Genomic DNA, 21316 nt, shown 5'->3' with positions numbered 1-21316 from the left:
AACAAAGATAGATAACAGACATGTAACAGGACGCTGACCTGCAGATGAAAAGAGACTTAAGTATGATTTCAGTTGAACTTTTATGAAATAACCAGATGTTTGCAGGGTCATTTCTACTCTAGCTTCTGGCAGCAACCTTACCTGCAGGTAAACAGATGATTTCCAGGTTTCTGTCCCCTCTTGGTCTTTGACCATCAGAGTCACAATCTCTGGATTTGTAGTCAGGAAAACTTGAAATGTTGGATGGTAATTTGGGCCAAACTTTAAGTGAAATTGTGTTTGCTAAAAACCAACAGAAAGGTGCCATTTCCATTTTCATGACCAGTGGGTTATCCAGCAGTTTGATTCATGTCAGCAACATTTAGTTTGTAACTGCTGACTCACCTCTGACTGTATCCTGCTCTCAGGGTCACAGTGGACACTGTACCTTTGACCGAAGCTGAAAAGACAGTCAGCAGGGGTCTGGATGCATTCAGCACCACGTCCTTGTTGGGCCTTCAGTGACAGGACAGTTTATTATGCTGCTAACGTTAATAAGTCTGTTCACCTGTAGAGCTCATTTAAACACATCAGGTGTAGAACATCATGTGTCATGGCGTGTCCAAATTCACAGGCTGCATCCTCCTGAGGACCCGGCCTTCAAGGTCTACGTGGGCCAGGTCCTCAAAAGGTCGGGTAGGCGGGAAGTGAGCGGCTGTGATGGTCTGGCCTTCAGATTTGTCTCACAGCTGTCTCGGTGGAGTTTAATAAGCTCGGCCGTCTGCTCCTTGCTGTCTAAAATATAACAGGACACTTGAGTAAACTCTCGACCGTCTCACACTTCTGTTTAATCAGTTTGATGTTTATTCAGCTGTGTGAAAACTGTAACTTCAGCCAAACCAAACAAAAAACACTGAAAAAAGCCAAACAATAACATTTTAAAGTTATCTAAGTGACTTATATATCATGTTTAACCTGAGTAGCCAAAGACTGCAGGGGTCCAAAGACAATGTGCTGGGAGTTCACTGTTCTCGCCAGCTCTAGTGACCCTCGACCTCCCAGTTAGCTATCGAGCTGGTGGGTAACAGACGTCTCCAAAAACGTTGGAGCACTTTTGCAAATATGTGATATCTTGACAAACCGAGCAGATATTTGAAGTTTACACTCCTACATTCTCAAACAGGAGCCCCAGCAGAGATGGATGGCTGGCGCGGCTCTCCGGAGCCCCCAGTCGGAGCAGATGCAGGGCCAGCAGGTGTGGAGACCCCTGGCTGAGGCAGCTGAAGCTGTGGGTGGCTGTCAGCCAGCTCAGGATGCCTTTTGGGCTGCAGCAGCATAAAATCCTCAGCAGCCTGGGTAAGCTTGCGTGAGCTCTCTGTGGAGGCTGTTGCAGCTGAAATGGCTCACCCGAGCGGTGCAAACTTAGTTACCTTCAAGGTTCCAGAGTCAGCTGAGGTCAGCAGCTCAGCCTCTGGGGAGGTCCTGGGGAGGTTACAATCCCTGGAACAGCCAGGTCTCTACAACCAGAAACAGTCTTTGCATGTGCAGCTTCAGAACCAGACTTGAAGTTCGAGTTAGTGTTCGATGTCCCAGAAACATTCAGGTGCTCACTGAGCAATCTCTTGAGGCGAACACTCAGAAAATAAAACAGTCTTTGGCTGAGCCTTTGTGGGAACATTCATCGTCTGTGCTGGAAAGGTGGAAACATCTGGGAGATGCAGCCTTAACACACTGGGTTTCATACGTCCTTGGAGGCAGCTCAGTAAACTCAGGGATGCAGACAAAATCAGCACTTGCAGGAACACAATGTGCCCTCTCACAATGAGCTTGAAAACATAAACTGAGTTTTCCTCACTGACTGTTTCAGACAGGATTGTGGGAGCAACACAAAAAGCAGCTTCAGAGAGCTGGAAACACAGTTTAGTGTCTTTGCCTGCTCGCTTTAAGTCACAATAAACAGAAAACTCATTGTGTCTCATGTCAGAATCAAATCACTCATATACAGGAAAGGAAGAGGCGGAGCTTATTTCTTGCAGGGAGAGGTTAGCAGTCTGTGTCTGGATGCTCTGAAATCCTGGAATCCAGCTGTGGAGAGCAGCGCCGGCAGCGTGGACGCAGTTTAGTAATCAGGGAACGGGAGACAGGAGGGAAACACAGCTGGGACCAATTACACACACGAGACAGGAAACACTAACACAGGACTGTCAAAGTAAAAAAAGGAAATATGACACAGAGTCCAAAGTAATGAGACGTGGGACACAGTGAAGACACAGAAACAGAAACCAGAACTATAATCACAAAACAAACTCAGCAACATAAAGAGTGAATCAGCTGATTCAGTGTTTGTGACAAAAACATGGATCCTGGTTAATAAGTTGTATTTGTTTGTTTCTGTATTATTTTGTGTATCGTTCTTATGAGCTGTTGTTTTTTCAGTGAAATATTATTTAATTGTTTTAAGCTTTTTGTTGACTTTGAAGTGCTTAAGTTGATATTTTTGAACATTTAATTTGTTAGATTATTGTAGAGTGAATAAAACTGTCAAACGCACAGCTGCTTCCAGCATGGCCGGAGGAGAGGTGGCTGAGCAGATGCACAACACACACAGCTCACAGGTTTGCATTTCTAGATATTGCAGATGTTGCAGAAATTGACAGTAAAGAACTCAGAGATCCAGCACTGTCTCCTGCCCCTGATTTATATACCACAACACAACGACAGGCGTAACTCACACAAACGGGTAACATGAGGCTCAGATGCTTTGGACATGTTCACATATACTGGACACGGAATGATGAAAATGGAGCTGCAGGAAGGAGGAAAAGAGGAAAAACACAGAAAAGATTCACAGATGTGGTGAAAAAGGACATGACAGGTTCTGTTTGTTAGTTTGTTTTTTCTTTATTTGGTAAAGATTCAGAAATAAAGAGAAGATCACATGTTTGAATATAATATTAATGTTCTGTAATTACACAAGTTGTAAAATCTTTCCAGAGTGAGACAGAGACTGTGCAGAGACTGTAGAAGGACAGAGCAGCAGCAGAGCAGTCCAGATACACTGATGATCCTCTGTCAGATCCAGAGGGACACACAGGGCTGATGCTGGACTCTACATTGTGTCTGACAGTGGAGCTGTTCTCAGAGCAGTTCACTCTGCAGCACTGACAGTCATCTGCACTTCATTCCTCTGTCAGTCACTGCTGGATGAAGCTCTCCTCTCCACCTCCCAGTAACATGGCCCAGTCAGAGCGTCTCTACACACAAGCTGCTGCTGCTTCAACCTCTCTGGATCATCAGGACACAGCTGCTCCTCTCTCAGCACACACACCGTCCTGTTTACCATCATCGCCTCCACCTGCAGAGAGAAGGAGGAAGAGCAGAGGAGATAAACGAGTGTTTCCAGAGACTCTTCATCAGCTGTCAGTCAGTGATGCAGCACATCCAGTATAAAGAGCAGCAGGGACGTCAGTGCTGGGACTGTACTAGGACTCATTGTTGCTTCACTTTCTCTAATCTTTGGATTTTTATTGAAGTTGCTGAAAATGTTTTTCACTCCTAGTTTGAGTTTGGACTTTCATTCGTTAGAAGAACCTTGGTGTGTCCACTCTGAGCTCTGTAGGAACCCCAACAACAAGCCCAACAATCCAGATGGACGGTTCCAGCTGTTAACTGGAGGAATTCCATCCAAACATCTGCTCTCACTAAATTCTTCCTCACCAACAGACTGTGTTCTTCACTGCTTTAAACTTGGAAATGAATGCAGTCATTGGTCTGCGTGCTGCTTTGTTCAGAGCTGATTGGCTGTTGACAGTGTTTGATCAGAGCGTGTCAGCCGTTACTATGGTGACCATAAAGGTGAGAAACAGGAAGTGTTTGTGTCCAATCCAGAAGCCTGTCACCATTCTCCTCTCACAGCTTCACTGAGAAGCTGCAGCTTTACAGGAAACACTGGATCTTTGTTTCATACTGACTGTGTTTAGTACAATACTGCTGACAGCACCACCCACTCACTCCATCACTCTACTGACCTCAGTTTCTCCAGTCTGTAGTCTGGACTCTGCTGAAGATCAGACAGCTGCTCCAAATTTGAATGCCACAGGTCGCTTCCTCTCAGGTCCAGCTCTCTCAGATGGGAGGGGTTGGACTTCAGTGCTGCTGCCAGATAATCACAGCTGATCTCTGACAAATCACACCAGCTCAATCTGTATAAAAAATGAAAGATACACTAAAGGACACTCAAAGCTGGCTTGGAAAGGAATGAAGTCCATGGTGGGGATGCAGAACAAGGAGCAAAGATGAATGTGATGCTGAATCAGCAGAAGACTTGGACTCATTGGATTCCAGCTTTGATACCATTGATTTCAATGAAGAGCTTTGTGATTGTAGCAAAGGGCCGGTAGCTCTGAGAGTCCCACTGATGAAGTGTTTGTGTGGAAATCTCTTAGTGGGACCAAAGAGAGAAAAAGCCCTGGTCCTGATGCTGTGGGAGGGAAAGAATTGAAGTGTGCTGTGAGGAAGTGACTGGGAGATTTTCACACATTTTCCAGTCCTCCTTGGAACAACAGGAAGTTCCCAGCATATGGAAACAAAGGTTAAGTGTCCTATGGCACTCAGTGATGATGGTGCTGTGGCCCCACCACCTCCACCTCTTTATAAAGGAACTGTAATCTGAAGCTTCAAATGGAACTAAAACTTCATCCACTAGGTGGCAGTGTCTGATGATAAAGTGTTAGTGTAGCTGGCCTGTAGTAAGAAACAGGAAAATGCAGGATTTGGGCTGAAATGGGGAAAGGTGGTTAGCACTAGTGCCTTAAAGCAAGAAGGTTGTAGGTTGGTCAGCTGGGCCTTTCTGTGGAGGTTGGATGTTCTCCCACAGTCCAATGAAATGCTGCTTAGGTTCATTGGTGCTTCTAAATTGGCTGTAGGTGTGGATGTGAGAGAGTGCTTCTCTGTCTCTCTCTGTTGGCCCTGTGATGGACTGCTCACCTGTGCAGGTGGACCACACCTCTTGCCCTATGACAGCTAGGGCACAGGCTCCAGCCCTGTGAGCCTAAACAGTTAGCAAAAATGATTCATAGATGGCCTGAAATTCCCCAGTTAGCAGTTTGGTAGATAGCTATGACATGCTAATCCCATCCAGCAGCTGTATTCTACCTGTAAGCTGATCCCTGCTGAGCCAAAGCACTTTTTCATATACAAATTACAACCTTTAATAGAAACCTATTGGTCAGCATCTTATTAGCCTGCTGTTAGCTTCATTCCACAGAAAACTGAGAGAAACTAACAGAGCTGATATAGAATAAAGAGAAATGTGCTGATTTAAAGCCTTTGAAGTGCTTCAGATGATCTCTGTCCACTCATTCATTCATGTAAGCTTTCTAATGCAGCTTTGATCTTCACAGTCTGCTTTATGAAACTCATTCTAACCCTGAATGTCAAAGTGTTCCTCCTTCTCTTTCCCATCATTCATGCTGGCAGTGGAGGACATTTGGATGTTGGACTGTGCTTTGGATGATGTGTGTATGTTTGTGTTGAACAGCTGTCTGTGAAGCAAACGCACATTTTTCGTTGGATTTCAGTGTCAGACAGACTTTTAGGTGGAATGAAGAGTTTGAGAGTTTCACAGTGAATTATCCAGTGGAGGATTTTTCTTCTTCTTTGAAGGTTTGAAATGTGAACATTGTTCTGGTACAGTCAATGGACTAAACCAGAGAAGAAGAAAACAGACTTTACCATGAAGATCCTCAGTGTGGATCAGTACAATATCAGCCTGATGTCTGCAGTTTAGTGTCAGCACAACTTTCACATCATATTCATCTCAGCACAACTAAAACATGCTGACTGACCTCAGAGTTTCAAGTTTACACCCTGGACTCTTCAGGAAACCACACAGATGCTTCACTCCTGAATCTTGCAGTTCGTTGTTGTTACTCAGGTCCAGCTGTCTCAGATGGGAGGGGTTGGACTTCAGTGCGGCTGCCAGATAATCACAGCTGATCTCTGACAGACCACAGTCCTCCAATCTGTATAAAGAATGAAACATGCAAGTTTATTAGACAAAGTGTGATCTTGAAATCATTCAGTGTTTCATCATCTGTTCAGAGCTGAAGAAGGTTCAGAATGTAGAAGTTTAGAAAATGGAAACTCCAAACAGCTGAAGCCAACAGGAAGCAGCTTCAAACAAACACAACAAGAGAAAAAACTCTGAATGTTTCACATTAAAGTCGTACATTTCTCATAAAAACAGGACAACGACTTGAAAAAGTCGTGTTTTTCCTTCCAGGAACCACATGGCTTCACTTTTAAAGGTGAAGTGTGAAAGAAATGGACAAATTTGAAGTCCAACACCTTTTTCCAGTCACATTATTAAAGCAGACAAACTACAAGCTCATTTTCATTCCAACAAGTCATCTTCTGACCTGGACTAACAACACTGGTCTCTATGTGCAGCTGGCTGTGAGACCAGTGCTCAGGGAGCGTCTACAAAGTGCAACACTGAAAGAACATCACACACTCATTTGCTTCCAGCACTTTCACACAAACATCTACTGTCATTATTGTCACCAAACTCTGTGGATCCTTTATTGCAAATTCAAATGGGATCAAATGGTCAGACAAAAGAGGGTTATGAGGAAATATGATGAAATGTTGTGTATTAGCAGCAAGTTATTGAATCATTTTCCTCAGAAACCAAACAAAATAATTGACAAACATGTTTTTACAAACTCAGTGTTGGACTTGGATCAGCAGGATAAGCTGATGTTTAAAGGCATTTGAGTCTGGCTGTATGAGAGTCCAGTTCTTACTCAATATTTATGGATGATGTTTTTTCAGTGTTGCACTTTGTAGACGCTCCCTGAGCCTCACAGCCAGTTGCACATGGACCGGCTGACATTACCCAGCATTAGAGGCGGGTGTAAAAATTAATGTTCCCATTTAAATGGTTTTGATTTGAATAAAACGATGTTGATTCATTCAATCCTGAATCGATGTTTAATATAAATGTATTTTGCCAGAATCTCAGGTTAAAGCTCACAAACTATTTCAACAAGCAGCAAACAGCTAAAACAGTAAATGAGAGCAGCTAAACACACAAAGATGGAAACACAGAGCGTGGATCGTTCACTCGACGGCACGTACACGGACACGCCGTCGGGGCTGAAAGTGGACAGCTCACAGATCCTGAAGCTGCAGGTTTCATCTGTCTCCAACCAAAACTGAGTGAAGCAGCAGCAAAAGAAGATCCAAACTCTGCTTCACGTTTGATAAATATGCTCATGAATTCTCTCTGACTTTGGCTGTTCCTGCCTGAACAGCTCTCTCTCTCTCTCTCTCTCTCAGTGTACTCCAAGAACTGCTTCAAACATCTGTTTCTGCATCATTCACTGTTTATTAGCCACCAGTCTGCTGTTGTGTTCAGTGCTGTCGGCCTCTGACAGGAAAGCCTCATTTCTGCTGTTCCATGGTAACTTTTTAAAATGATGACAGATTACAAACTCTCAGCAATCAAACCTCTGTAACTTTGCTTCACTTCAGCAACACCAGGTCATCTTCACATGTTGATTCATGGTTTTCTTCAGTTTTTGATCGACTGCAGAATATTTTGAAGGTTATCTGCTATAAAAAGTCAGAAGAGGAAAATCTGCTTCATGTGTTTCTGTTTGATCCTCAGTGACTTTGACACAAAGGCCTCTGCTGTGATGATCACACCTCTGATCAAGTCTCACATTGTCACAACTGATAAATGATCAGAGTTAGAATATTTCTGACTGTCTGCTGTGTGCTGTGACCTTTGACCTGCTAAAGACAGTCAGCTGTGGATTATTCATTGTTGTGTCTGATACTTAGAACTGTGAGGAAGAAGCTGCACAGTTAATCAGGGTCCCCTCTCTCTGAATCAGGAAAGGTGGGCCGTGAAGATCCTCAGTGTGGATCAGTATAATATCAGCCTGATGTCTGCAGTTTAGTGTCAGCACAACTTTCACATCATATTCATCTCAGCACAACTAAAACATGCTGACTGACCTCAGAGTTTCAAGTTTACATCCTGGACTCTTCAGGAAACCACACAGAAGCTTCACTAGTGGATCCTGCAGGTTGTTCCAGCTCAGCTCCAGCTCTCTCAGATGGGAGAGGTTGGACTTCAGCGCTGCTGCCAGATAATCACAGCTGATCTCTGACAAACCACAGCGACTCAATCTGTATAAAGAATGAAAGATGTAAGTTTATTAGACAAAGTGTGAGCTTGAAATCATTCAGTGTTTCATCATCTGTTCAGAGCTGAAGAAGGTTCAGAATGTAGAAGTTTAGAAAATGGAAACTCCAAACAGCTGAAGCCAACAGGAAGCAGATTCAAACAAACACAACAAGAGAAAAAACTCTGAATGTTTCACATTAAAGTCGTACATTTCTCATAAAAACAGGAAAAAGACTTGAAAAAGTCGTGTTTTTCCTTCCAGGAACCACAAGGCTTCACTTTTAAAGGTGAAGTGTGAAAGAAATGGACATATTGAAATCAATGATATCAAAGCTGGAATCAAATGAGTCCAAGTGTTCTGCTGATTCAGCATCACATTCATCTTTGGTCCTTGTTCTGCATCCCCACCATAAATATAAAACACATTTTCCAAAATCCTCTTTAAGCTTCGACAATAAAGGAAGATCGTTTTATATAAGTCTTTGTGGTTTTGTGTCACCCAGATGCCCGAGTACTTAAACTTGTTATAGCTGGGTTTAATAGGTGCTAAAATACACAAAAACTCCCCAGTTGTCGTACAGATAGACTTTGCTTCGCTCTTCCCAAAATTGACTTTATTTCCAGAAATTGTCCCAAATTCCTTAAGTATGCATTAAGGTGACCTTAAGGCTCTTAAAGGTGCCTATAAATAAAATGTATTATTATTATTATTATTGTAAGTCTATCCAAAGGTTTGTGGAGGCTATTCGATGGGTTGGAAATAAATAAAATCATGTCGTCGGAATAAAGAGAGACTTCATGTTCGATACCCCCTTGACGTTTTCCCTCAACACAAACACATTGTCTCAGCAACAGCTAGCGGTTCAGCGGCAAAAAGGAGACAGAGGGTATCCCTGTCCTGGGGGACAGATTATTGTTAGTCCGGACAGCTGTTAGACGGGAGCAATACAATACTTTTATCCAAGATACAAAATTAAAGCCACATTTTTTAAGCGTATAAAAAAAATCCCATCTCACCCGATCCAACACCTTTTCTGCGTCAAGCCAAACTACGGTTTCCAATGTATCACCTTTAACATGGGTATAAATTATATTTAATAGAGCTTTAATGTTAAAAAAAAAGAGTGCCTAATAAAGCCCGTCTGGTCCTGTGAAATAATGGAGGACAAATACTTGTGTAAGCGACGGGCCAACACTTGAGCCAGGATCTTGGTGTCTGTGATGAACAAAGATATTAAACGATAGGAACGACAATCTAAATGGTCTTTTTCCTGTTTTACAATTAAACACATCACTGCTTGATGCATTGTTGGAGGCAACGACTGTGAGAGGAAGGAGTCTTCAAAAGTTGATTTTAACAGTGAATTCAGTCGGTCAGAAAACTGATTTTCCAGACTGCATGCTCCGTATGGCCGTTTCAATTTCAACATTAGAGACAGGTTCCTCCAGACTAGCGATCGCATCTTCTCCCAAGGACGGAATATCAAAAAACTTATTGAAATCATTGTAGATCTCAAGGATAGTTGGTTGTTTGTTCTTAGTCGTAGCTGGTGAGCTGATAACTTGCCTGTTTTTTCTCCATGTTCATAAGTGTAGCTGCAACTTTGACTCAGCCTGTTTTGTAGATATGAGATTGTATTCAGTTTTTCATTGTAACCACTGTGTATATAATACAGGCTCAGGAGAGTGGCTGTACACAGCATGTAGTTTAGTAATTTCATCAGCTAACTGAGAGAGGCGCTCGGTCACTATTTTATTCTATTTTGCACAAAATGAAATTATTTGGCCTCTCAGACCTTTTGTAACTGACAAACTCTTCATCTGCTAACAACACTGAGTTGAATCTCCATGGCTGATAGTTGGAGCAGCCATCAGGAATACACATTGAAAAAACAAGAGGAGAAATCACCAGAGTCTTATAATCACATTCTGTAACTTTTGTGTGAACTGTGGTCCATAGCAGATAATGAGCAGTTTAGGTCTCCCTCAAAGATGATATTGTGTGATGACATATTGGGGAGCCGTGTAAAGACTTTAGTGAAAAATCTGTGATCGTCCCAATTAGAGGCGTAGGTATTTGCTAAGATCAAAGGAAAACCATAAACTATATTTTCTGCACTATAAGTTGCACTTAAAATCCTGTAATTTTCTCAAAATTCGACAGTGCGCCTTATGGATGAATTCTGGTTGTGCTTACTGACCTCGAACCGATTTTATGTGCTACACGGCGCTCAGAAACATTTCAAAAAATGTTTTGGTACGACTTTGCTAAGCTACGAGGCCGCACCGCTTGATGGATTGTTGGAGCATTACAGCTACCGAGGAGCCTCGCGGAGTGGTACGTACTCTGCTTTAAAGTAATATTACTTTATTGAGTGTGTATAAGGACCATAAATGGCACCTGTAAGAGACACGGTTACAAAGAGGATTTCAAACTCCAGGCTGTCAGTCACGCAGTAGAACCTGGGAACAGAGCAGCTGCTTGTTATTATGCTCAGCGTCTGTTAGTTTAGATTTTGACTGCACAATTGTGAGCTTTTTGTTATGCACAAAAACAACATTGTTTTCTTTTATTTATGGAGCATTATTATTTAATAAATGCTGATAATTTATTTCTGAGTAATTGTTTCATGTACATCTATGCTGTATGTTAATAAATGTGCCTGTGTGAGATTTGGGACACAGCTTTGACTAAGAACTCTCTTTTTGTTCTTACTTTCTGGCTTTAAAAATATCGAGATATATATCGTATATCGCCATCCAGCTAAAGAATATCGAGATATGAATTTTGGGTCATATCACCCAGTCCTAATATTGCAATAGGTTGTCCGTTAAACTCAAGCGGGGCTTGGGCCCTGGCACGGCGTAGAATTTCCACACAATCCTGGTAGTAGTGACGCTCGGCTATGACGGCGTGCGGGATACCAGCTGGCTTTCTCGGGATAGGGCTCCTTTGTGAGCGGTCAACAATAACGTCTTTATCCATACCCAGCACTTCACGTAGTAGCACAGATACGGCCGTGGAGGAGCTCGAGTCCAGGCCCTCTGGGATGCCTATGATGTGGATGTTAGCTCTCTGCTTCCTGCCTTCATTACATTTATCCTTCAGGTCAGACAGCTCCTCCTTCATACTCTCTACTGTAGACTGCAGGGTGGTCACCTCATCGCTCCACATTGACAGCCCATCCTCAGCTTCTTTCACTGTAATCTTTATTCCATCAACTTCAACGTGCGTCGCCGCCATGCTGTTAGCGATCTCATTTCTCAGTCCTTGCACGTCAGCCCTTATATTGTCAAAATCTTCTTTCAATGCATTTCTGAGTTCTTCTTTTAACAGCGTACTAATGTCCTCTTTAATGGATTGAAGAAGCTCCAATTTTAGAGCAGTAGGATCCACATCACGTCTGTTGAGTCTGCTCTTCAGCGGCCGTAGAGCTGGACGCTGCCCTTTGGCCATCATCGATACTCTTGCCCGAGATCGCACCGGGCCTAGTCGCCGCTCCTCCTGTGAGCTTGTATTTTCAAGGGTTGGATGCCATTTCTTCTCAAATAAAGTTATAATATAAAGTATAAGACTGTTAACTTCAGCTGTAGCACAAATGAAGACTTTGTAGGTTGAGAAAAAACTATTTTTGAAACTCAGCGGGAGGCTTCAGAGACACGTGTTACTCCATTGCAGGAAGTCCCACACCTGCTCTGGGATACAGACTTTTATGACAGTCACATGACAGTCTTTTCTTAACGGAGAGTCAAGATGGCAGCAGTTTGTACGGCCTGCTGTCCGACTCGGTTTGTACTCATGTTTTAGTTTTTATTTGTCTTCAAAAATGCAAACTCTCTGCTTGTATATGATCACCAAACACTGCTGGCTTTAAGATCTTCTCATTTAAAACGTGTTTATTGCAATCGTGGATATCAGGGAAGCTTCTCTGCACTGTTCCTGTCAGGAGTTCCAGCTTGTCTCCGTTGTGCTTCAGCGCCACCTCAACTGACAGGGTGTCGCAGACGCCGTGGGAAATGCAGTGGCTTATTGGTGAGAATGAAAGCTACCTGGATACAACTTGGAAAAACACCTCAGCCTAACCCGACTGGATTCGACCGCATCAACTACTGGCGCTCTCTGGATATGGCTTACGCCTGTCTGACATCTGTTGTTGGGCGTACTACAATAAACCCGCCCAGCGTCCTCCCCGTCAACGCTCAGGTGGAGTAAACCCTCAGAACCTACGGCCGATAGGTCGGGCACCCACATCGGCCGATGAGCCGATGTGGGTGCCTCCAAAACATCACAAGGATTTTATTCAAGACTTTTTAGCTGCTTTCGTGCCAAACTGTGATCAAACTTTAATTGTCAGAGATTTTAATATTCACGTGTTGTCCCTCCAATCCTCTGGCCAGAGATTTTTTAAGTTTGACTCCTTCAGTCGTGCTCAGTTTGTGTTGGGCCCAACCCAGAAACAGGCTCATACGTTGGATCTCGTGCTGTCTTTAGGGTTACCGGTCCTAAACATGGAAACATGTGATGCTGTTTTTTCAGTGTTGTGTTTGATATATTTTTATCTCACTGCCATTTTACTCCTCTTATTCCAACACCCCATTGTCGTCTATTTAACCCATCTGCAACAGAACTATTTTCTAGTGCTTTTAAGAAGTTTAAGATCTCCCCTCGGCGATGGTACCGAGCAGATGACATCTAATTTTTATGATAAATGCCAAACTGTCCTTGATGAGGTTGCTCCTTTTAAAACTATGAAACCACAATCGGACCCGTGGATAAACGAGGCCGCTCGTTCAGCCAGACGAGAGAGCAGGAAGGCTGAACGTAAGTGGGAAAAAGATGCAGGTGTGTTTCTGATGCTGAGAGACCGTCTGTACAGGTATCAGGACACTGTCAACGCAGAGAAGTCAAAAGCTGTCAAAATATTATTGAGAAATGCTCCAACAATCCTCAGCTTCTTTGTTCAATTATTTCTCCAGCTTGTCATATTAATAGTTCCTCAGAAACTTGTGAAAGGTTCCTGCAGTTTTTATCAATAAGATAAAACAGCTTCGATCTATGATCGGCCTGCCTTCACATGACCTTTCTAAAATATTCACCTGCTCAGCTGTTTTTGATCAGTTTGAGCCTGTGTGGTTTGACCAGGTGGAGGAACGATGTGATGGTATAAAGACATCATCCTGTCCAAATGATGTTGTTCCAACACAGTACTTCCTGAGTTCTTGTTTTTAGGTTTTGTTATTTGGACTCCCAGTGTTTATTCCATGCTCCCTGTTCTCTGTGTTCCTTCTGTCTGTCCATGGTGTTATTTTGTCTGCTCATGAGTCTGCATATGTTTAGTTCTGTGTCTGGTCTGGATCTCTCTGTCTGTCGTGTACTTCCTGTTTTATTTTGTAGGTCTGTGCCTTATGTCTGTGCGTTCAGCTTTGTGCTTTGAGTTTACGTCTGCCTCCTGCTTTCCTGTTAAACTTCTTTGAGCATGAGAATAGCATGAGAAGCTCAGTGGACACTGTTCAGTGCTTTAACTCTCGCTTTCACTTCAGCTTCACCAACAACAGCACAAGCAGAGCAGCCCACTGCCCGCATGGCGACTGTAAATAACTACAACATGTAGATGGCCGTCTGCAGGCTGGATGTAGCACCACCGCAGAGACGTGCTGCAGCTCTGTTTAGTTACCCAGCTGACAGCAGAGGATGTAGTTTACTGTTACCAACATGGAAAACTGAAGCTTCATCAGCTGGAGCTACAGAGCTGGAGAACAAAGGAGACTGACTGGCAAGAATGATGTGGGAGGAAACATCAAGAGCCTGTTTGAAAGGAGACACATGTGGATGCTGTGCCAGTCTGTGGTCTGTCAGAAGTCAGCTGAGTCACACTGCAAGAAGCTGCAGAATCTCAGAGGAGGACATTTGGAAGTGTTTGTGGGACAAACTGGACTCAAAGAAAGAAGATGTTTGTGAAGTCTTTGGTGGAGGTGAGCAGTGTGAAGCGGAACACATGCAGATGAATCAGGAGGTCAGCATCAGTGTCTCCTTGTGGTGGACGGTAAAAGAATCAGAGCCAACGCTCCCGTCCACCCTCGGCATGAAGCAGTGCTGTTCCTGAAACAGGAGGACAAGTCCAGAGAAGACAGAGGAAGTACAGATGAGGGTGGGACAGGACAGCAGGACTTCCTTAAGACCTGCAGCTCCATCACACTGCTGCAGGTCCTCTTCATCACACATGTACCTGCAGCCTGTCTTCAAGTGCAGGAGTCACCTCCACACAGTGTAGAAGCCATGCAGCCTCTGTCAGGGAAGTCTGCACTAAAGCCTGGAAGACTTCAATCTGTCTCTGCTCCACCCGAGAAAGACCAGCACCGTACTTGTTGTGCATTCAAGGAGGGAACATCAGCACTGCATCGTGGGAACAACACCGCAGGAACAAAGACACAGCACGGCCGATGAAGGACGAGGACAAAGGAAAGGTGAGTGAGGAGACCCTGGTGGTGTGGACGGTCCTGCAGGGGCTCCAAGACTGAGGAACAGAGACGTCCGTGTACCAGCTGAGGATGCTGCAGTGATCCAGGGAGCTCGGTCCAATCTGAGGCTGTGTGAACTACATGAACAACAAATTCTTCACAGACTTCAGCCACGTGAACATCTGGAGATCCAACAGTGCACGAGCTGTGAGCCATCAGCTGTTTCTCTCATCAGCTGCTGTAATGAAAGCTGCTGGAATCATCTCGAGCAGCAGTAAATCACTGATGTTGTTTCTAACCAAAGATATGGGACTGAGCTCCGCTGAGCTCCTACTTTCAGGCAGATATAAACTGCTACAGTCTGCTGATTATTGCTTTGCCTCCATCACACAAGCTCTTTATCCTGTTCTTCACTCTCATTGGTTCTTTGTGTGCTTGTTTTTACAACAGTAGTCATGACTGGTCAAAGAAGACAATCAGCTGTGACTAAATGTAGCTCCTACAGCAGTGATGGGAATAACTACTGAAGCTAATCCAGTATCAAAGCTCAGGAATCAGCAGCTCCCACCTCGTTTTCTTTCAACAACTATTTTTAGCTGCTGCGTTTCTGTGTTTCTGCAGACCTCAGACATCCTGCTGCTCTGGACAACTTTTTCATTCTTTTTATCATTATTTGGCTCTTCTTTTATTATTATGTTATATGTATTAATATTTTAAACACTTATTCTTTGTATTTTGCTTTGCTCCTGTCAAACTGCTTTAATAAAATGTGCTCCAGTCTAAACTGTGGACGTTCCCTTTTTAACCCTTTGTGAAACAATAAAGGTTTAAATCTGAGTATTCATCTATGTTAGTGTTTAATGGGTCTAATAGGTTGCTTTGGCCTTTCCCAGTAATATCCTCCCTTGGAGTCTGTGGTCCAGGCTTCTAAAACCATCCCAGGTTAACAAGAACTACAATCTAGAGGAGAGCTGCCATAACAGGTGTGACTGATGAGATCTGACCTGCAAGGTTACTCAGGTTTGTTTGTATCAGGACAAGCAGGGAAGAGACCTGGACGTCAAGGTAGTTAGAGCTGGGCGAGTGTCCTCACCCACATCGGCTTCACAACTCTGCATCATCTACTGAGTAAGACTCAGAGGATCAGAGATTAGAAGGTCTACAAAGAGCTGAACCAGACTTCCTGTATAAAGGTTTTAGTTCCACAGATCGACAGTATCAGCACAACTAAAACGTGGAGACTGACCTCAGAGTTTCAATTCGATGTTGTGGTTTCCACAGAAGAACACATAGCTGCTTCAATCCTGAATCCTGCAGCTTGTGGGAGCTCAGGTCCACCTCTCTGGGATACAAAGGGTTAAGCTTCAGCACTGCTTCCAGATAATCACAGCTGATCTCTGACAAATCACATCTCTCCAATCTGTATAAAGAATGAAAGATGTAAGTTTATTAGACAAAGTGCTTGAAATCATTCAGTGTTTCATCATCTGTTCAGAGCTGAAGAAGGTTCAGAATGTAGAAGTTTAGAAAATGGAAACTCCAAACAGCTGAAGCCAACAGGGAGCAGCTTCAAACAAACACAACAAGAGAAAAAACTCTGAATGTTTCACATTAAAGTCGTACATTTCTAACAAGAGTATTTCGAAGACAGCGTCACTGATGATCATCTTCGGCTCAGTAAAACTTTGGTTTTCCATACGTGAGTGTTAATGATGCACAAAGACTGTGAGTGCAAAGACGGAGCGAGGAGGATGACAGAGAGATGGTACAGGAGCATCAAGAACCCGGCGAGGAAATGAGCAGAAGGATTTTGGAGCCTGTTGGATTGAAGCTTTCACAGAGACGTGTTTGACTGGACACCACCAGGACAGACTTTTAATCCCAGGATTTGGATGAGCTTTCTGTCTTTATCGTCACAAATGATGCTGTAACTCTGTGACTGTCCTGGAACTGTCAGCAGTATGGTTACGTCCTTTTGACCAGAGTTTCCACAGCTCTTATAACAGCAGTGTACATTCACCTGCAGGCACACGCTGCCTCTGCTTCAGCTCTGTTTATGAAGCACAAACTGCAGGAACCAAACTCAGACTGGCTCATTTCAATCATGTCTGCTTACAAAGACACTTTGAAACTCTTATCAGTATGTTTCCTGTCCTACTAGGAGGGATCAAACTCTGGACCTTTGTTGTGGATCAGTGAAGGATGCTTAGAAATCCCTCCTGCTGCCTGAGCTTGAACATCATCAGCACTTTAACACTGAGCAGAGGGACGTGGAAAAGGCCTTCTGTCTTTATCTGACTGAACAGTTTCATTATGTGGGCTGAAGAAAATACAGTTGTAGACTATATTTATATGAAACATGTATATTTAATGCATTTAATGTATTTGAACCGTATTTAATGCATATTACAGGATGTAACAGCTGCATATGTGTCAACAATAACGGCTTTGATTTTGCCCCCCTAAGAACATTTCTGTAGATCCGCCCCTGCAGCAAACGTGTGTGAGAGCAGCCACGGCCCGCTCCTCCATGGTTTCATTCACACTCATCTCATACTGAACACACACACTTTGTAGGAATCATCAGTACTTTGACTGTTTCTCAGGTTAGCCATCTGTAGAAATGATGTCAGTCTGACTCGTCACATGTTTGGAGGCGTGTTTGATGTTTGCTCTTCTGGAAACTCTCAGTATCAAATGTGGACGATGCAAAGGAGACACGCTTCATGTATGTATGGACCTGTTTCTGTAGCTGCCACCATCATTCAACATGTTTGTACATCAGCTTATCAAATCCTGTCTGCCGTCTTTATTTATTACTCTTCACCTGCTTCACTGTCACTGTGTGGGCGGGGCTCAGGCAGCTCCGCCCACACAGACAGCTCCTCTCTGGAGCTAAACTTCTGCTTCATCTCCGCCTCTTTTTTTCATCCTCCACCTCTCTTTTCTCTTCTTCAGTGTTCTGCAGCCACGGAGCCTCACAGCCGTTAGCACGCCCATACCTGAGCAGCTAGCATTACCCAGCATGCCATGCAGCAGTGTCAGTTTGCAAATGTGCAAGAATTCCTGCTCCAAACTGTTTCACAGGTTGCTGTGTGCTGTGACCTTTGACCTGCTAAAGACAGTCAGCTGTGGATTATTCATTGTTGTGTCTGATACTTAGAACTGTGAGGAAGAAGCTGCACAGTTAATCAGGGTCCCCTCTCTCTGAATTAGGAAAGGTGGGCAGGCCGCGTGTGGGCCGCGGGCCATACATTGAGTACCACTGTTTGAAATGTGAACATTGTTCTGCTACAGTCAATGGACTAAACCAGAGAAGAAGAAAACAGACTTTACCATGAAGATCCTCAGTGTGGATCAGTATAATATCAGCCTGATGTCTGCAGTTTAGTGTCAGCACAACTTTCACATCATATTCATCTCAGCACAACTAAAACATGCTGACTGACCTCAGAGTTTCAAATCGACATTGTGGATTCTCCAGAAAACCACACAGATGCTTCACTCCTGAACCCTTCAAGTTTCTGTAGGTTCCACTCAGGTCCACCTCTGTGAGATACGAGGGGTTGGACTTCAGCACTGCTGCCAGATAATCAAGGCCAATATCTGACAAACCACAGTCCTTCAATCTGTATAAAGAATGAAACATGCAAGTTTATTAGACAAAGTGTGAGCTTGAAATCATTCAGTGTTTCATCATCTGTTCAGAGCTGAAGAAGGTTCAGAATGTAGAAGTTTAGAAAATGGAAACTCCAAACAGCTGAAGCCAACAGGAAGCAGCTTCAAACAAACACAACAAGAGAAAAAACTCTGAATGTTTCACATTAAAGTCGTACATTTCTCATAAAAACAGGACAACGACTTGAAAAAGTCGTGTTTTTCCTTCCAGGAACCACATGGCTTCACTTTTAAAGGTGAAGTGTGAAAGAAATGGACAAATTTGAAGTCCAACACCTTTTTCCAGTCACATTATTAAAGCAGACAAACTACAAGCTCATTTTCATTCCAACAAGTCATCTTCTGACCTGGACTAACAACACTAGTCTCTATGTGCAGCTGGCTGTGAGACCAGTGCTCAGGGAGCGTCTACAAAGTGCAACACTGAAAGAACATCACACACTCATTTGCTTCCAGCACTTGCACACAAACATCTACTGTCATTATTCATATTTCTGCTCCTCTGGATTCACACGGAGCCTCTGCTCTATAATTACTCGTTGCCATGGTGATTCGTAGTATGCGGCTCCATAACTCAGACTGAGCATGCTCAGAGCAGATTGGCCCAACTCTGATCAGCTGATCTGGAACAGGAAACTGTGCTATATGTACATTATTATATCTACATTTGAATCTCAACACTCACAACACTCCAGTAGGAGCAGCCATCGGCCATCAGCTGTGCAACACTCACACAAATATATCAACTGTGTTTAATATTTTGGCACGTAGATCATTTATGTGCTTCAGCTCTTCTTACATTTTACCACCAACATGTTTCAAAAGGAGCAGCTTTTACTTTGAAGGCCAGCTGTCTCTGTTTCCTGTTTTCATTGTTGGATAATGGAACAATTCGATGCTTCAGTGCATTGAATTGTGTTACAAAAAATAAGAAAAGTTTTCACGTTGTTCAGGCAGAATCGAGTGTTGAAGAATGAATTCACACGTCAATAAACATTTTCATTAGAGTTAGGCAGTGAACTGCTCATGCTCCATTCAATTGCATCACAAACTATTGGAATTGGATCCAACTTTGTGAAGCAGATTTCTTCTCAGCTGCTGTTTTGAACATTTCCTCATGAACTGTATTAAACTCTGTAAATGAACTGAGTACTATTTCTACATTTGAAACTATGGATTCATTCACTTCTGTACGTTAGTGTATAAATGAATGTTAGACTGGGCTCCATGGAAACACTTGGACTGGTCTCAGCTGCCTGCTTTCTGTAGTCATTCCAACAGAGTCCTTTCTCTTTTCCAGCTTCTGTTTGAAATCCTCTCACAGAGCCTGCTTTGTTGTTATGTTTGTGCCTGTGTTAGGCTGCTCTGCGCTGCCTCATTCACATCCTGTTGTAGTTGTTACGTAATTTATCATAACATAATTGTTGATGTAGGTTACAAATAAGTCTTATATTGAATCGAATTGAATTCGTTGTGCTATGCTGCTTTGTTCACTGTGGCTTTGCGGGCTAATGTTTGTTGTGTTTTGTAGGAAAACCAGCCTACAAAATGCTGGAATGCGATCCAGACTGGGCACCCTCTATCAACCTGGGTCAGACAGAGTTTATAGCTGCTACCACAGCGGGATTTGATTGGTTAAGAGAGAGTGCGAGATGAAAACAGCCACGAAAAGTCCCACATATATGTGCCCAAGTGTTGTATTGAAGCAATCAAGTGATGAATAACTGTTTTCCAGTTATTTTGCAATGTTTTTTTTGTTTTTTTGCATTGTTGATTTGTTTTTCACCGAAGCAGCTAATAAAGCATAATGGAATAGAATTTTTCCTCTTTCTTGTAAGATTCTATAATAGAATGAAACAATAATGCCAGTTATAAATAAAGACAATAAATTGAATCAATTACGAAACACTTATTTTATTTCTATTAGATCTGAAAATGTTGTGTAATACTACAACCTGAAACAACAAATAGACGCGTTGGCCTGTACAGGAGATAAAGGAAAAAAAATTAACAACAGCTGTGAAATGGAATAGTCCAAATCACCAGTAAACTGGACTTGGGCTTGTTGCAGGGATCTGAAGTTACTAAACATTTTGTGAGTGTATGTACTCACACTTAGGACCATATGATAATAAATATGTGCGTGATGAAAGTTGGGCAGCACGCTAACGTCCTTACTCCACTCTGTATGCTCGTATAGGTCTAACCCTTTCACTCCTTTGATTTTTTCCTCGTACTTTTTTTTGCCTTTTCGTCAAGTCTGTCTTTGTACGAACCTGCCGTGTTCTCCGTCGTTTTGTACATAACTGTTTTTGGGGCAAATAAAATGCAAGTAGCGATTAAAACTGCAGAATTAATGATTACTGGTGCTGGAAATACTAGCGCTTGATGCAGTGTTTTGATTTTGTTGCCACGGGTACCCACAAAGCAATGCGCGAAAGTCACGTGGTCTGTCAATCTCTATTCACCACTCATCCAACGTGTGAAACCTGCTGTGAGGACAATTAAAGTGTGGCCAGAGGGGACAGACGCAGTGCTCCAGGACAGATTAAAAACACAGACTGGTATAGGGCTTTGGAGCGTGATGTCACAGGAGGCGGGCCACGCCCCCCGCCGCCATGATATTGAGATAGATAGAGATATATATATATATATATATATATATATATATATATATATATATATATATATATATATATATATATATTTATTTATTAGGGGTGCAACGATACACAAAATTCACGGTTCGATACTTTGGTGTCACGGTTCGATATTTTTTCGATACAAAAAAAATGTTCATGCCTTTTTAATTTGTCATTTATTAAAATTATAAATATATATTTTAACTCAAAAGTACAGTTTTTAAATTTAACCCTAACCCTTGTGTGTGTTTTTTATTTTGACAGCGAATGCGCACCTGCGGACCACTTATGTGCAGCCCTGGTTATTTAGCTCGTCATATTGCAGCCACAGAAATTCTTTTGTCCATGAAACCATAAAGCT

At 42.9% G+C, this 21316-nt stretch overlaps 1 protein-coding gene across 5 annotated transcripts in view; it reads right to left on the bottom strand.

The window, feature by feature from the left end:
• Nucleotides 1-2866: 2866 nt before the first annotated feature.
• Nucleotides 2867-21316, bottom strand: part of LOC112429776 (NACHT, LRR and PYD domains-containing protein 12-like) — a 39188-nt gene continuing 20738 nt past the window's right edge. For 4 of the 5 annotated variants that reach the window (XM_076889712.1, XM_076889714.1, XM_076889716.1 and 1 more), the window contains 6 exons: nucleotides 18085-18264; nucleotides 15882-16055; nucleotides 8005-8178; nucleotides 5826-6002; nucleotides 4008-4181; nucleotides 2867-3334 (listed from right to left, as the gene is read on the bottom strand). In XM_076889712.1, the coding sequence (XP_076745827.1) occupies nucleotides 3322-3334; nucleotides 4008-4181; nucleotides 5826-6002; nucleotides 8005-8178; nucleotides 15882-16055; nucleotides 18085-18264 (892 nt within the window). In that variant the 3' untranslated portion in view covers nucleotides 2867-3321. The remainder of the gene's footprint in view (nucleotides 3335-4007; nucleotides 4182-5825; nucleotides 6003-8004; nucleotides 8179-15881; nucleotides 16056-18084; nucleotides 18265-21316) is intronic. The other variant, XM_076889715.1, reaches the window with a different exon arrangement.

This window comes from Maylandia zebra, linkage group LG11, assembly GCF_041146795.1.
Source record: "Maylandia zebra isolate NMK-2024a linkage group LG11, Mzebra_GT3a, whole genome shotgun sequence".
Taxonomy (NCBI): domain Eukaryota; kingdom Metazoa; phylum Chordata; class Actinopteri; order Cichliformes; family Cichlidae; genus Maylandia; species Maylandia zebra.
Note: the sequence above shows the minus strand (reverse complement) of the source record. Positions and strands in the feature narration are given on the sequence as shown.